The sequence below is a fragment of the Halichoeres trimaculatus genome, unplaced genomic scaffold (genome assembly GCF_033239565.1).
Source record: "Halichoeres trimaculatus isolate MK-OKI-2021-1 unplaced genomic scaffold, fHalTri1.1 fHalTri1_scaffold_11, whole genome shotgun sequence".
In the NCBI taxonomy this organism is placed as follows: Eukaryota; Metazoa; Chordata; class Actinopteri; order Labriformes; family Labridae; genus Halichoeres; species Halichoeres trimaculatus.
This window is the reverse complement of record NW_027437189.1, coordinates 34,934,970-34,952,176: the sequence shown is the minus strand read 5'-3', so window position 1 is coordinate 34,952,176 and position 17,207 is coordinate 34,934,970. Positions and strand designations below refer to the sequence as shown.

General features: G+C 41.0%; 1 protein-coding gene across 2 annotated transcripts in view; it reads left to right on the top strand.

The window, feature by feature from the left end:
- Positions 1-17,207, top strand: part of dennd2da (DENN/MADD domain containing 2Da) — a 34,455-nt gene that overhangs the window by 11,664 nt on the left and 5,584 nt on the right. Inside the window, exons 3-9 of one of the 2 annotated variants that reach the window (XM_074681563.1) lie at positions 512-604; positions 5,962-6,137; positions 9,014-9,126; positions 9,231-9,300; positions 9,413-9,490; positions 12,691-12,831; positions 15,917-16,062. In XM_074681563.1, the coding sequence (XP_074537664.1) occupies positions 512-604; positions 5,962-6,137; positions 9,014-9,126; positions 9,231-9,300; positions 9,413-9,490; positions 12,691-12,831; positions 15,917-16,062 (817 nt within the window). Of the gene's footprint in view, positions 1-511; positions 605-5,961; positions 6,138-9,013; positions 9,127-9,230; positions 9,301-9,412; positions 9,491-12,690; positions 12,832-15,916; positions 16,066-17,207 lie in introns of both variants that reach the window. The other variant, XM_074681562.1, reaches the window with a different exon arrangement.

The window sequence follows — 17,207 nt, the reverse complement described above, 5'->3', positions numbered from 1 at the left end:
TTAGGAAGAGAGAGACAGAGATTCCTAGGTTGCTATTCATTCCTTATGAGAGATTTTTCACCGTTTTTAGCGAATAAGTCGGCCTAAATTTGGCTAAATGGTGAAAAAAATAACAGCACACCATTCCCGGTCAAGCCGCACCTTTTGATGTATAATTTGTGGGTTTTTTTTCAAAGACCTAGGTGGAGAAGTGAGCCAAAATTTTGTCCGGATGAAGATGAAGAAAAAGCTGAAAAAAGACGCGAACGGGAGAGCATAGCTTGCTATGGAGGAGTCTTGATCTTCCTCTTGATTTCTTGATCCAGGCTTGAAGTTTTTGTGTTGTTGGAGTAGATAAACCCTTAGTAAAAGTGTCTAAACATTCACACAGTGACATATTTCTATGTGTATCAGAGCATCAGGAGTCTAATCTGTCCAAATACAACACGCAGCTGCTCAGTGCCGAGGAGTATTTTATGGTTTTTGTGATGGTTTCAGTGTTCATCGGGATCTCATTTTGCTCCTCCTGCAGGCCTCCCCTCAGGTGAAGATGAAGGCGAACGACCGGGGGCACTCAAGAGGTTCAGCGCCATGTGGTCTTCGTTCCGCAGAGGCAGAAGAGACAGTGAGTGAGACATCCTGAAACCACATCAAACACACTCATTACAGACACTCAGAGTGTGTGTGATGACAGAGCTTCCTCTTTTTGTCACACACAGAAAGTAATCAGAACTACAGGTGAGAAAGATAACACCTTGATTTGGTGACGTGTGATTAGAGGTTATGTCTCCTGTCTTCTCCTGGCTGTCAGGCGGTCTGTAACGTTGACAGTGAATTATGGAAAAGAGGCAGGTACACTCTGGTGTTTTGAAACCAGCTGAAGGCCAACATCTAATGAACAAACGTGCGATTAACAGCTCCATGTATTTGGTCAGACTGGCAGCTTAAAATGTGACCATGTTACTGAAACAGCACCAGGGTGAAATTCATGTGATCAACGGACACGTCTGGAGGAACTGCCAGTGAGCAGAGCTGCCGCTTATGTTTACATAACATTATTGGGCTCACAATAACATTAGTTGTGAGTTACAGAGGACTGGAAGACAGTACAATTTCGGGAGAGTCTGCTGCCTTAACTAACCTTCGAAACATATCTGCTATCCAGAGTTCCTTTTCTTGGCAAAACCTTTTTTTTTTATCTATGGCTGTATTCAGACCAGAAAAGTCCTTTGGTCCACTTGTTTGGTCCGGACCAAAAGTGGACTTTATTTTTTTCGTTTGGTGCGGTTCGTATTCAGATTGTACTTTTTGCAAGTGGACTATATTCTGTAAACACATCCACGTGTGTGACGATCAGTGCTCTCATTGGACAGCACTGACAAAGGGCCGCACACAGAATACAGACCTGGAAATGGAGGTAAACGTGTGTTTGTGCTCTTATTAGAGCTGCTAAATCATTTTCAGTTTCAAGAGCAGCTCCTTCAAAGCAGGCTTAACAACACCGTTTCAAATTTTGGAACAGCGAAGATGAATGCTCGCAGCAAGGAGATGCATGCTCAGCGTGTCCTGACCCACAACATGCTAATAACAGCATGGCTAAACAGAAGATGGAGGATCAGGTATGAGGTTACGGTGGCCTTATAGGCCCAAAAGGCTCATGTATCCTGTAGTTAGTTCAGATGGACCTTGCTTTGTATTCAGACCTGCACCGGAGAACCACGAACCGCACCAGAGTTCGTTTGGAAGCGGACCGAGACCACCTCAAAAAGTGGGTCTAGGTCCGGTTGTTTGGTCCACACCAGGCTTTGTTTGTGTCTATTCACACCTGCATGAAAAGTCCGCACCAGCGTGGGAAACGAACCCTGGTCTGTTTAAAGTGGACCAAACAGTCCAGGTCTGAATACGCCCTATGTTGTGTGTGTGTGTGTGTGTGAGAGAGACAGCGCTGCATGTGCACAGCTTTCACTGCTGATTGGCTGTTACTCAAGCCATGGCTCTGCTTGTAACCAATCAGATGGTACAGTGGGTGGGACAGTGCTGGGACTGAGGAGTGACTGCAGACAGCGGTTCGGCTGCATCAGAGCCGAAAAAACACAGTTTTGAATTGGTTCATATAGGCCGTCGGATTAAAAAAAAGGCCAATATGCCCTAAAATGCTGAATATTGGCCCTGATAATTGGCCCCGCCAATAATTGGGCCATCCCTACCTCAGATATACTTGCTGTCTCTTTGTGTTGATGTTGTGCCTGTCCCTCTGTTCTGACTCTGACTGTAAACAGTGAGTCCCACAAAGGCTTCACTCTGTCCCCCTTCAGCAGTATGAAGCTGAAACACAAACTGATTCTCTTGAAGTTGTCCAGCAGAAAATAAAATCATCTGTGGGGATGTCCAGTGAAAATTGGTCCCAGTCATAAAGACTTCACAATACATGACTGTCATCTCTGTGATGTTAGCCACCTGTTTCGGGAGCAGAGTTTTGAAAGTAGACTCTGCCTCTGTTGGACTTAGTTAAAGAGACAGATCTAATGTGGGTTGTTAGCCTCCTCACTTACAGCCAGAAGGTCCCCACCTGTCAGTTAAATCAGCTCAACCTCTGACTATGTGACCTGTGATCATAATGTTTTTGAAACTGCTGTGTTTATAAATAAATAAATCTCCCCCCGTACAGCGCGCTGACAGAGGAATGATTGATTCAGAGTAAAATGAAACATATTGATTTCTGCTGTAAAGATCAGCTTTTTGAATGGGTGTGTATGCAGTTCCTGCTGTTTCTGCACACAGCCTCCAGTGGACACTTGAAGAACTGCAGTTTGCATTAGGTTCATTCCTCGCAGCTAGAAGTTGCTGATTGGTTTGGATGATGTTTGACGTGTTTTTCCTTTAAATATATGTGAAAAAAAAGAGAGCTAGATCTTCTCCTTCCTCTAGTCATGGTCAGCACTTCACAAGACCATCACATGTTCACCATTGAATGTTCCCAACCGTAACTTCCTGTAAAAGCTACACATTAGAGTTGATTATTGACCCAGCAGCACAGAGAAATGTCAACACCTAAAAGCTGTTGGGCTGTAATGTGAGCTGGATGCAGCGGCATGCACAGACTTTTTGAAGGGCAAGGGTGCAAAGAAAAAAAAAAGGCACCCATAGCACGTGCTTGCCACTGAAAAGGGCCATTGATCTTATTTCAACTAGCAAAGCGGGCAGTTTAGTGCTTATTTTGTCTCCAAGAGTGCACTAGAATAGAATAGAATAGAATAGAATAGAATAGAATAGAATAGAAAATACTTTATTTATCCCCAAAGGGAAATTCAGGAGTCACAGCAGCAATCAAGAGAACAAAAGTAAGGAAGTGTATAGAAAGTGCAAAAAGGTCCACAAGAAAATAGATGACGACAGCCCGTCCACCACTCTCCAGCCCAGCCAGTCTCCACCTCCACAGGGTCCAGGATTCACTAATGTGAAGTTTGGCTTTCAAGGGGGGCTTTAGTGCAGGTTTTGGCTCCCAAGAGGCAGTTTTGCATACATTATTCAACAATTTGGCCACAAGGGTGGGCAGTCCCCCCTCCTGACCCCCTCTGTGCAAACAACTTGCTGGATGTCATGATTCTGGATTGTGTTTAGACTGTCGACACCACCACAACTTGGACTACAAACGGTCTAAAAATTGTCTACAGACAGACACCAGAAAACATCTTTTCCAAAAGGTAGGATCTGCAGGAGTATTCGTTACTTGTTAGTAAACACAACTGGGCTCCTCCTCCTTGGCTCAGTGCCTGCAGCAGCGCACACCCACAGCCTCTGACCGTGACTATGTGAACACACTCACTAGCCCAGCAGCCACCTGTAGCATCGCGTTTCCTGGGAGAGACTTGAGAGCCGTGACCCTGACTTGGCATATTAGTACAAGCTAATCATGGGTATTTGACACATACCTGGTTAGCAGAAAGCTAACTCACGTTGCTCTGCATGCTGCTCTCCAAGTTCCTGAAAGTGAGTGAAAGTCGAGCCACGCTTCACCCTCGTTTAGGAAAAAGCTTAATCTGTTTGGGGTCTCATTTCAGAGGAGAGAGTTGAGACAGACACAGACACTGACCCATATGTATGGAGGCCCAGAGGAGATGATTGAGTAGGATTATTCCTGTAATAGTTATATTTTAATTAGGGCTGTCATTTTAACGTGTTAATTAGATTAATTAATTACACCGCAAATTAATGTGTTGTAAAAATTAACGCAGATTAATCTGGATCCAAACCCGCTGGGCGTTCAAAGACACACTTATTTTCAAATGTTTGGCATTTACAAACTGTTTGTCCTACTTGGAAAAAGTGGTGTTCTCGTCAGATTTTCAAATTTCTGACGGTCCCTGAATGTATCACACGTGATGTCAGCAACATGCTTTAAACCGGGGGGAAGCGAGAGTGATTTTTGGGGGACTGCCGTCCACATCTCATTTATTCACACGTCCTATTTGAAAAACTGCAGAAAATCAACCGTTTGCTCTGGCTCAATTCTGTAAAAAACAGATAATTCTACACTCTTTACTGCATCAAACAAGCCCTGAATGATCGATATTTATCCTGTATTTAAGTCTAAAGAATTCTTTGAAAATTTCCTTCCATCTTCCTGGTGTCATGTTTCAGCTTGGGGCTGCTCTGCACCAATGAGCAACAGTTTGTGTGTTCAGATGAAGTAAAACTGAAAATACCTCACTTTTCTTTGATCCAAGACTTGAATACAGTGTTTTGTACATAGTTCCTCGCAGTTTTTAGCCTTTAGCCCTGGCTCTCCTGACCCCATAGAAGTATAAAGTTCATATTGCAGTGAAAATTGAGTCCACAGTGAGTAAACTGTGACAGAAGCAAAAACTGTCCTAAAATTCAAATCAGCTTTTCTAAGATGCAGGAATGTGAAGATTAAAATGTGATTAATTAGATTAATTAATTACAAATCCTGTAATTAATTACATTAATTTTTTTAATCGCCTGACAGCACTACTTTTAATGTGTTTGGGGAAATTCTGTTGACTGTAGCTTTAAAGCCTCGTCTTGAATTCTATATTTCATACAGATTCTGTGAATAAAGATCTGACATGAAGTGATGTGAACACAGAAAACAGAAACCTGTGCTGGAAGTTTTCTGTGTTTATTGGAAGAATGTCGTCCTGTACTTCTTTCTTTGGTTGAACATCTCTGTGCCACTCTTTCTGTTTGTGTTTCACAGCTCCGTAGTTACTTACTTATTGTTGATGCATTCCCAACACAGCTCACACATTCTCCTGTCAACGTGTAAAACTCTGAAGAACTGTGTTTAACATTTTTAGCTTAGAGCAAAAACAGTCATTCCAGTAAAACAGTGAAGTTTCATGTTTTTACTCAAACTGTCGCTCAGCTGCCAAAAAGAATCAGCTCAGAGAAACCAGTTCTTCAGGCAGGAGCGGATAATCTTTGCATTCTCAGATCTCTTTGTGAAGCAAGTTCAGCTTAATGATTATCATGCTGAACGTGTGCCAGCCCTAGATATTTATCCATGACAGTGAGGAAACAGGTAAACACAGCGAGCTGGAAAGCAGCTGACCTGAGGACAGAAAGCTCCTGTCTGATAATTGTATATTTGAGACAAAGAGGAATCCAGCAGAGACAAGGGAGCTGGCTGAATACTAGACTCTGGACGGAGCAACAGGTCACGACTGTCTGCAAACATAAATCAGGGATACATGATTGAGATAAATGACCAAAAGAGGCACATGCTGAATTTAAGTCTCAGCCTCAGGAATATGGTTCATGTCTTTCCACAAAACCCTGAGATAAATATGAGAATTTATAGATTTAATGTTTTATTTTTTCGCTGTGTCTTTGTGTAAACTTGGTCTGCAGAGCAAAAATCTGCTTGTATGTTGGAGCTCTTGTATAAAACCATTGCCATTATCTGGGATCTGATCCTGACGCCTGTAAACCCGCTTCTCTGTTCATGTTTCTGTGCAGAGGGCAAAGACTTGGAGCCTTCAGAGCCTCCGGGCCCTGCAGTGGAGGACAACACCTCACGACAGCACAAATACGCCAGCGGTCAGTACTTCTTTGAGTATCTGGTGGTGGTCAGCCTCAAGAAGACGAAAGATGGCAGCAACTACGAACCTCAGATCACCTACCAGTTCCCAAAGGTCAGACACAGGAACACAAAGCTACACTTTGTTGATAGCACTTTTTCCTGTGCTTTTATATCAGATACAAACATTTAAAGGGGCATGGAGTGTTCATATTTTAGAATGAGCCCATCTGGTCTTAAAACATCTCATCACTAAGTGACTCTCAGCCTTTACTGCTCAAACTGGATCCTCAAGATAGCGTTGTTTATTCTGATCACTTTGTTGATGGGTGTTGATGCTGAGAGACATGTCACATATCTGAAGAAACAAGAGGCAGAAAGCTCCATGACAACCACATCACCCTCTGATAGCTCATGTTCTGTTTGACAGAGCTAGCCTTCAACAATGAAGCACTAAACCACCTCTGACTGTCAGAGAGGAACGAAAGCTCTCAAGACTTTACCATAAACAATAAACAAAGGTTGCTACGGAAACGTTCTCCAACGGTATGTGTCGCCTTGTCCTGTGGAGCAGAAAACAGTCAACTTCAGCGTCGTCCTTTAGACCCAACTTTGTCATTGATGACTCCCAGCTTGGAAACGCTACACTCATGTTTACTTTCCTTTAAGTTGCTGTCTGTCCCAGTTTCTCTTCATTTCTTCCTGATCTTTTTGGACCAAAATGTGATGATACACTCAAGTGATGCATGTTTGTGATTCTTCATCAGAAAATACCCTCAGTACCAATTCTTTCATGCAAAACAACAAATCTTCTTCTTTCGTCCTCTTTGTCTTATTTTTCTTCATTTCTCTTTCTTCTTCTTCTTCTTCTTCTTCAACAAGCTTTTTTCTGGGGGTGGGGGCGTTGATGTATTGAAGTATCAGGGTTTTTTATGTTTTAAATTTAAATCCATCATTTGGTCTTTGTTTAATCCTGGTTAGAAGAAAACTGAGATTTCTGATCCCTCTTTATTTTTTGTGAAAATATGGCTGCTGAAATAGTCAGTAGACATCACCATCATAATTTTTTTCACATGGCCTGGTGTTAAAAAAAACGCAAATTAAAAATTGCAAAAGTTATGAACATCAAAGAACTGCACTTTAAATTGAATTGGCAGCCCCAAAAAATTGTAAAGCAATCAATCTGGGCGAAGCCCCATTATTCTCTTACAACACCCCCCCCCCCCCCCCCCCCCCCCCCAAAAAAAAAAAAAAAAAGTTTTAGGGGGATTATTGTACAAATGTTTTAAGATATTTTACAGACATTTTATCTAATTTCATTTTCCATTGGGCCATTCGCCTGCTTCTCACTTCTACACACTGCACTGGAAGTGGAAAAAAATTAAGAGCTTGCTTTGGACTCCAAAGCTGGAAAACTGAACACGGTGATCCTTTTGGAGACAGGAGCCAGGCGGCTGTTATGATTGGTTAACAGGAATATTATTATTGCACCAAACATATGCACCAAAAACAGAACCTCCATCAAGATTATTCACACAGAAAATCAAGCTTTTTAAACCTCAGTATTTGTGCACTCTGACTCCAGAGTTGACAATCCTCTCAGCACTCAAAAGAGATTATAAAAATTCTGCCTACCAAGTGTGTCATTTATAATAAAGAACCACTGAGTCAGTGACTCATTTTAGATCTCATTTCAGGACACAAAGGGTAAAAATTATGGATTTATTTGGCTGTCTTGAGTACATATGGCTGTCAATCTTGTTTTGCTCAACATTTTTTACTCATCATTTCATTATCTTTGCTTTTAGATTTCTTAAAAACAGACTAAAATCTGCACATAGACATCACACACATACAGCTGTTGGCTTCATTCTGCAGAAAACACTTGCACATTTCACTCCTGACCTCTATGATTACTCCCTTAACCTCACGCTTGTTACTTGTGCCGCCTCTCGTAATGCAGGCTGTCATTGTTTTTAAGGCGGAACAAAGCTTAATTGGGAAGAGGAACTGGAAAAGCAAATAGTGAAGGAGTTCTGGGAACAGGCCATAGAGAGGATCCGTTCTACCACTTCTTGTGCTCATCTTGGACTTATTTAAGATTTTAAACAGGGTACATTTCTCCAAGTCCAGACTGTCTAAACCATATCTGGAAGTGGAAGACAAATGCGATAAATGTCATGGCTCACTTTGTCACCTTAGCCTCATGTTTCTGGGTGGGTTATTTTACTATCATGTCGACTGTTCTTGGAGTAAATCTCCTACTTTGTCCTCAGATTGCCATGTTTGGGATCCCTGATACTTCACACACACTTAACTCTACACAAAAGGACATTATAGCTGTCACATCCTTAACAGCGAGATGTTCTTTATTGTTGCATTGGAAGTCTGCTATATATCCTTCTATCCCCCGATGGCTCAAAGACGTAATATTTTAATTAAAACTTGAAATAATTGAATAAACATTGAGAGGATGCACACTGAAATTTTTCCAAAAATGGGGGGGGGGGGTATGTGTGTGTGTGGGCGGTGTGTCATTGTTCTTTATTACAGTCTACTCTGTAATTTTGATTTAATATTATTATTTTATCGTTTTTTTTGTTCTGTATGTGTATACGTGCATATGAATACATGTTTAAAAAAAGGAAAAGGTAATTCATATTTCCATGGATGGAGATGTTGTATTGTATTACCTTTTTCATGAAAAATATTTTGGACAAAAAAAAAAAAAAAAGGCGGAACAAAGTGGGCGGCATCAATGAGGGAACTAGTGAGCCAGAAAATACATGATGTGAAAATTAAACAAGTTGGAAACGTTTTTATTAAAAACCTATTCTCAGTTAAAGTCACGGTGAAACCGTGACCAGCAGTGACTTTGTCCTGATTAAAACCAGTATAGAGGTTTACAAACCACACACCTGTGGAGTGATCTTTCCTTTAAGACCATGTCAGAAAACAGGTTTGGTTATTTTAATGTTTGTTTCCTTTCAGAGAGATGGGATGGCGAGATATCAGAAAGAGGAAGAGGAGAAGACGCTGAAGGCGATCACTCTCTTCTGTTTCCCTGAAGGCATCAACTGGGCTCCTCTAACGGAGTACCACAGGTACGCCTGCTCCTCCATACCTGTTAGATCACTTTAATAACCTTTCCTCCTGTTTTCCTCTTTCCATTCGGGGAAATGTAAGTCTTTTCATTTCATGTTTTCAGCGAGACGTTCTCTTTTGTTCTGACGGAGATCGACGGCAGCAGGAGAAACGGATACTGCAGGAGGTTACTGGTCAGTGAGCAGATGAACGGGTCTGAACAGTTCTGAACAGGTTGTCGGGTTTGGGGACTGTTTTCTAAAATGTTCTGATTTCTTCTCTTTCCTTTTCTTGTCTCACCTTCAGCCTGGAGGGAGAGGAGCTCGACCTCCGGAGGCTTACTGCATCATCAGCTCGCTCGCCTGTTTTGGCCTCTTCTCCAAGGTGAGTGCATCATGAAGTTTATGCTCATGGATGTGTACTTCTTCCTGTCTGTGTATGCGTACCTTTTCTGTGCAGACAGTGGCAACAGGACATTAAAGTGATACTCCGGGATGGAACAAGTTTGGTCTTATCACAAGGTTTAGGGCAGAAATGACCCCTACAGCAGTGATTTTGTGCAGCAGAAGCCCAGAGCACACACACCAAACACCCCCTCCCTGCTCCTCTGCTGGTTTCCTCTGCACTCAGACGGGGCCATATTTTACTTGACCAAAAACACAAATAAACGGACTCCCACCAAAAAAATCTGATATCTGTCTGCATTCACGCTTTATTTAGAGAATTTTCAGCACGTTACTTTCACACGAAAACACCGCTAAATAAGGCTCTAGTTCTCATCGTGTCTCTTGGTCCTGGCTGACTACCTGCATTTGATTATATCTGGCACGCTGCGCGCGGACTGATACACTAAGCGGCGAGCGCCTCGTAGCCAGCTGTGGCTCTGCAGCGGAGGTAGCGCCATTTTACGACACGATGAGAACTAGAGCCTTATTTAGCGGTGTTTTTGTGTGAAAGTAACGCGCTGAAAATTCTCTAAATAAAGCGTGAATGCAGACCAATATCAGATTTTTTCGGTGGGAGTCCGTTTATTTGTGTTTTTGGTCAAGTAAAATATGGCCCCGTCTGAGTGCAGAGGAGCAGGGAGGGGGTGTTTGGTGCGAGCGCTCTGGGCTTCTGCTGCACAAAAACACTGCTGTAGGGGTCATTTCTGCCCTAAACCTTGTGAAAGGACCCAACTTGTTCCATCCTGGAATATCACTTTAAGGATCTATCTACCTACCTACCGACTTACGCATGTATGTATGACACCCCTATCTGATGACACGTTGGAGGGGCGGGCCTCAAACACCAATGTCTGCACAACCATGCAACAACCATTCATCAACACTCACCTGGCAGAGTGTGTTTCCAAATATAGAGTCACACCTCGGATTCACACCTCACTGACTCTTCATCTGGTCGACCTGGCTTCCATAACGGTGACTCGCCAAATTAAAAGCACATTTATAGATGTGTTTGTTTATGAGACAGCTCTATGGTAACATCAGAAGGACAATAAGTATGTTAGAGTGTTCCACCCGTCATTGTTTCCTATCAGGGGAAAGCACCCGTGTCGAGTGTGTGCTGTGTCATTGGGATAGATAAAAAGTAAGAGTCTGAATTAGACAAAAGGAGGTGAAAGGCTCACACATCCCGAAACAGATCACTTACACTCATTCAGACATCTCCACAGTTAAACACATTATGTTTCACTCTCACAGATCTTCATCAGGAGTGTTCAAGCTTTAGCTCAACGTGCAGATCTTTATTTTTCACTCCTGTCTCCAATCACACCTGTGCAGCACTAACAGATGGACAGAGCTCACTTCCTCTGGAGTTTTTGAGCAGTTCAGGGGTTTTCCTGACCTGGTCACAGCAAAAACTGAAATCTTAGCAAGAAATAGACAGAAAAATGTCTCACTTCAAGATATTAAAAGTAGTACTGTCAGGTGATTAAAAAAATGAATCTAATTAATTACAGGATTTGTAATTAATTAATCTAATTAATCGCATTTTAATCTCTTATCTGCTTAAGGTCCCAAAATAAAGAATTTGAATTCCAGTACATTAAAATTACATTACAAGACATTTAAAAAACCTTTAAAAATAAGGTGGGAATATATACAACACATTTTAAGGTACCCTAAAGCATAAGGAACACATGTAAAAAGTGTTATGGTTCAGTCTTTACAAAATCTACACAGTCCTGCACCTAAGATAAGCTGATTTGATTTTTAGGACGGTTTTTGCTTCTGTCACATTTTTACTCGGTGTGGACTCAATTTTCACTGCAATATGAACTTCTATACTTCTATGAGGTCAGGAGAACCAGGGCTAAAGGCTAAAAACTGTGAGGAACTATGTACAAAACACTTAATTCAAGTCTTGGATCAAAGAACAGTGAAGTATTCTCAGTTTTACATGCTCTGAACACACAAACTGTTGCTCATTGGTGCAGAGCAGCCCCAAGCTGAAACATGACACCAGGAAGATGGAAGCAAATTTTCAAAGAATTCTTTAGATTTAAATACAAGACATTTATCGATCATTCAGGGCTTGTTTGATGCAGTAGAGTGTAGAATTATCTGTTTTTTACAGAATTAAGCTAGAGCAAACGGTTGATTTTCTGTAGATTTTCAAAAAGGACGTGTGAATAAACGAGATGTGGACGGCAGTCCCCTTAACAGCGCTCTCTTCCCCCCCAGTTCAAAGCATGTTGCTGACTTCAGGTGTGATACATTCAGGGACCGTCGGAAATTTGAAAATCTGACGAGGACACCACTTTTCCCATGTAGGACAAACGGTTTTTAAATGCTAGACATTTGAAAATAAGTGCGTCTTTGAACGCCTCGCAGGTTTGGGATCAAGATTAATCTGTTAATTTTTATAACGCGTTAATTTGCGGTGTAATTAATTAATCTAATTAACGCGTTAAAATGACAGCCCTAATTCAAAGTTAAAAAAAAGACACCAGAAGCTATCTTTAGAGATGTACAAAGTCTGCTGATGGAGACAGAAAAATGTAATCATTAAGTTTTGTGAAAAAAAAAAAGTTATAGTAACTACTTCAACTTTTCTTTCACCATTGGCATATTTGTACTTTGTATGAGCGATTCAAGCCTAATTTTTGTCTGGTAATATCTGGAAATTCATCATTTTTTCTGGACCTGTCAGGTTAACATAGCTCATATTGGGTCAAAAGCCACTTTTTAGTCAAATGAAGACAAAAACTTGTTAAGGTTTCACTTTTTGCACTGCTGCAGCCTTAAATTCTTCATTAAGCGTTTAAAATCTGCACAAGATAATTAAACTGTACATTTAAGTTAAATTATCTTGTGTGCAAATGATAAAAATGATGACAACATTTGTTGAAATCTTCAGTAGAGATATAATTCTGGTTAAACTGGTGTTTCTTTTTTACAAATTTTAAGAACATATTTTGTACTTTTATGAAGCTTTACCCTTTTTTGTGAATTTTAACAAGTTCTGAGCATAAATGTGTGTGTTTATTTCTTTATCTAATAATTTGGAGCCTGGACAGCGTGCTCTCCTGACGGTGTGCTTTCCTGACGGCGTGTTCTCCCGTATGCGTGTGTTGGCAGATATTCGATGAGGTGGAGAAGCGGCGGCAGATCTCCATGGCTATGATCTACCCATTCATGCAGAAGCTGAGGGAGGCTTCATTCCCGGCTCCGGGGAACACAGTGGAGATTAAGAGCTTCATTCCTGAGTCGGGCACTGAGGTCAGAGCCGCTTTACTTTCACATCCTGAACCGCTGAGATCACATCGTCCTTACAAAGTCATCACTGAAATCTTTGAATCAGACTCTGTCACACACACACACACACACAAACACACACATGCAGATGTTTTCCCAGATCTAAAAATTCCTGAGAAGTTTCCCTTTCTGATCGTCTGTGTTTGTTAAAGTTATCAGCCAGTCTGAAACAATGGGAGTAGGAGGAATCCCCCTCCGCTGTAATCAGGAGGATTTGCCAGCATGGTCAGTCAGCTGGACTTGAGCCAGGCTGCTTCAAGGAAGCATGAGCAGGTTCAGTGACACGAGAGGGAGTCATTAAGGACATATCCTGGAAGTTGTTGCTGAGGAGGGGAAAACGAATCATCATGAGGGGAGAGAAAGTCCCAGCTCTGAAGAAGTGATAAGGATTTATTCAGAGGAACTGTGTCATCAGTCAGACAAAAAAATAGAGCTTACGCTGTAGGAGCCAGTGCAATAAATGCTGTTATTTCCTGCATGTGTCAGGCCACTTTTTAAAAGCTGTAAGAGGGATTCCCTTAAAAAGAAAAATATATTGTAGCATATTGGAAAATATCGTGTCATATATTAGGTAATATATTCCTATAGATGAGATTTAGTATTTATATTTTCCAATATATTGTAATATATGGAAAGCGGCAATCATTTGTATATTTTGCAATATATTGCAATATATTTCATGAATATATAATATATTGTATATGTGCCCTCTATATTATTCCATGTATATCATAATATATCAATAATATATTACAGTACATTTAAAAAAATATATTGGTACATATATTTTTCTTTCGTAAGGGTTTCTAGTAATCAAGATGGTGAATCTACCTCCAGAGGACCTAAAATCTGTGAAAATAATGAGTGAGAGCTTTAAAGCTCATGACCTTCCTCACTTACCCGGGATAGATGGCACAACACATCACGTCATCCAGCACAGACATTCAGTCCCTGTGAGGAGTTTCAAAGTGATCTTGAAAAAGTTTCCCTTCTAGGTATATTCCTGATACTAATCCACACTTTAAAATGAGATAATCAGCACCAATGTTACAGGCTACAGGTTATTCCTAATTGCTATATCTCAGCTTCCTGATTGAGCAGGACCAGATTGATTTACGGCACGTCTAAGTCTCTATGACAACACCACGTCAGTTGATGAAGTTTAGTAGAGAGAATAAAGATCTGTGTTTTTTCTCTGCTGAAAATGATTTCTGTGATTGATTTTGTAGTGATGGTGGACACAGGAGCCTAACTGTCAGACAGAAAAAGGACAGAAGAAAGATAAACAGAAGAAAGACAGAGTATGAGCTAAAGGCTAAAACATGAGCTAAATGCTAAAACATGAGCTAAAGAATAAAACACAACAAAGCTCAAAAACTGGGTTAGAGGCAAACCCCCTGGTTAAAGGTTAAAGACAAGCTAAAGGCTGAAACACTGAGTAAAGGCTAAAACATTAGCCAATTTCTAATACACAAGCTAAAACCTTAAGCATGGGCTAAGGGCTAACACACAAGCTAAATGCTAAAAAATGATCTAGAGGCTTAGATACAAGCTATGCGCTCAAACCCAGGATAAAGACTAAACATAAGGTAAAGGCTAAACATGGGCTAGAGGCAAAAGAAACCAAACTCTAAAGCATGGGCTAAAGAAACCAAACTCTAAAACAGGGGCTAAAGAAACCAAACTCTAAAGCAGGGGCTAAAGAAACCAAACTCTAAAGCAGGGGCTAAAGGCTAAAACCCAGGCTAAAGTTTAAAACACAGGCTGAACTGTGCTAATGATGATTCCAACCCACAGTTAGAGCTAAATACAGCGGGCTACTAAACTACGGTACAAGCTGACAAAGTTTGCTCGTTGTTATGTTTCAAAGCGTAGCTCTACCTAACTGTTGATAAATAGTACCTCGTGGCGTTGGATCTGGGAAACGGCAAAGAAAAGTAGAGTTAAAAAGAAGATCTGATCTCCTTTTATTTCCAAACACATACATGCCTTGTTCAGAGTCACTTCTTTGCTTAGAGAGACATGGTCCCTGGTTTCTGTGGCTTCTCTGGGCCAAAATAAAATGCACATTCAACCTGTCTAGCCTGAGAAGTTAAGATTGAAGACCAGAAAGAGTCAAACAATGGAGTGTTATCAAACACACAGATACAATAAGTGACAGCAAACTGAACTCTGAGGCAAACTGTGAAGATGTGTATAAAAATAGTAAACCATCAGTTCTTCTGTTTGAGGAATGAATGTTTGACTCATTTTCCACAACAAAAACTGGGCTGAAAGGATTCACTGATGATAAGAGCTCTTGCAAAGGTTAACTTTGTTTTCAATAACCAGACGATAACGAGAGGAAAATGCTGGTGGTGGACCCTCTGATACTTTAAATCCATGATATTTCCTCCAGTGTGTGTCTAATCTGTGAAAATACAATCAGTGCATACCTGTTACCTGCCTGTAACAGGTGTACTGTGGGTACACACACTTACCTCCCCTGTGCATCGTTCTCATGTTAGTTAATAATTTCAATCCCCGCTAGAGACAAATCCACAGCCAGCTGCTGGGAGGATGTCTGTTTTATGACCTGAAGGTGCAACATTTAATCAACATTGAAATAATTTCTATTCAGGATTTTAAATGTAGGAGGCAGCAGCAGCTAGATGAGTAACTTTACAGAAGAACAGGCTCAAACGTAGGCTGTGAAAGCCTTGAGTTAAATCCAGGCCCTTATGCAGAGACATCCTGCAGGTGGGTGTGTGAGGCTGTGTCTGAGCTTGTCCTGCATTACTTCACCTGTACCTGAGAGCAGCGATATGTCTCTTACAGGCTGACCGCCGTGTTTCAACAGCTCTCTGTTATACAACGCTTTATCTTTACTGTAGACAAAAGCACAGAGTTATCTGGAAACTTCTTCAAATGAGCATTAAAAACAAAGTAGACAGAGAGAATGAAGCACCCTCCTCCTCCTCCTCCTTCAGTAAACACAGCCTCTCAGCCAAACTCTGCTGATTGATGACTCTGGATTTGTTGTTGACATGTTTGTTCGTCTCTCCGTCAGATCATCAGTCTGACTCGGCCGCTGGACTCCTGGCTGGAACACGTGAACTTCGGCAAGCTCTTTGGCTGTCTGACGGATGAAGAGGTGCTGCTGGTGTTTGCTGCCGCCGTGCTGGAGAGGAGGATCATCTTCATCGCAGATGAACTAGGGTATGCAACTTTTTTTAAACCATAGATACATTAGAAAGGAAGCTACAGATAAAAACCAACTCTTCACTTCTGTACCTCCTGAACAAAACACTTGAAAACAGAAAAAAAGCTTTTATTTTAATGTGTCAGCTCCACCTGATGGAGGCAGAGGAGCCTCACAGGACTGAGACAGAGGATTACTGAGATAAAAACTCTGATACTTCTTTAAAGATGAGTATTGTTTGTATTCTTCCCGAAATCACATGAAAAAAATATTCAAAATCCAGATTAATATTTTGTTACCTATAGACAGTGTCTAAAGGATGAAATGATTCAGTAATTCAACAAGCTTTTAGGGTCCTCAATTTGCTGCATTACTCCTGTTTAAATCCTCAAAGACCTTAAACAGGGTTCCCACGCATCCTGGAAAACCTGGAAAACCTGGAAAATGATCAACCAGTTTTCCAGTCATGGAAAACGTATGGAAAATGAGAAAAAAACGTAAAAGGTCCGGGAAAAGCTTGAAAGGTCCTGGAAAATTATTTAGCTTTCCCCTGTCCCTCTGCGCATAGCCTAAATGTCTTTTCTCATCTGGCAAAATTGAGCTGCAGTGTTTCTCTGCCTCCAGCCGTCAAGCCGGCACAGCACCCCACGTGACGCTGCCAGCCAATCATATTTGCATGTTTCCTTAGCGCAGTCCTAAAAACAGGACTTTACATTACTGACTAAATCAAATGCATTTCGGAGAAGTGTGACTGAGAAAAAGGAAGAGCTGCAAATTCTAGCAAAAACATTGGAAAACCTGCAGGAGAGTCTGAAACAGATTCAACAACTGAACTATTTTTGGAGGAACATTTTTTTAATTGCATTGGCTTGTTTTATGTTAACATTTTTACATCGCAAGTTTATATTAAATTTTGAAGTATTTTGGCCATAATTTTTTGAAGGCAATTTGGCAATGATTTTTTTTATGCTTGGAAATGCAGGTATAAGATGTTCAAAGCAACTGCATTGAACAGAGATGAAAAAAAGGAAAAAGTTTTTGGTGATTATTAAAAAACAAACATATTCTGTAGAGAAAGTACAGGAAAGGAGGGGGGAGAAAATGAAAAGCTGAGTTGAGAATTGCTTAAACCAAAATTGTAACTTAAGTTGTTTATGTG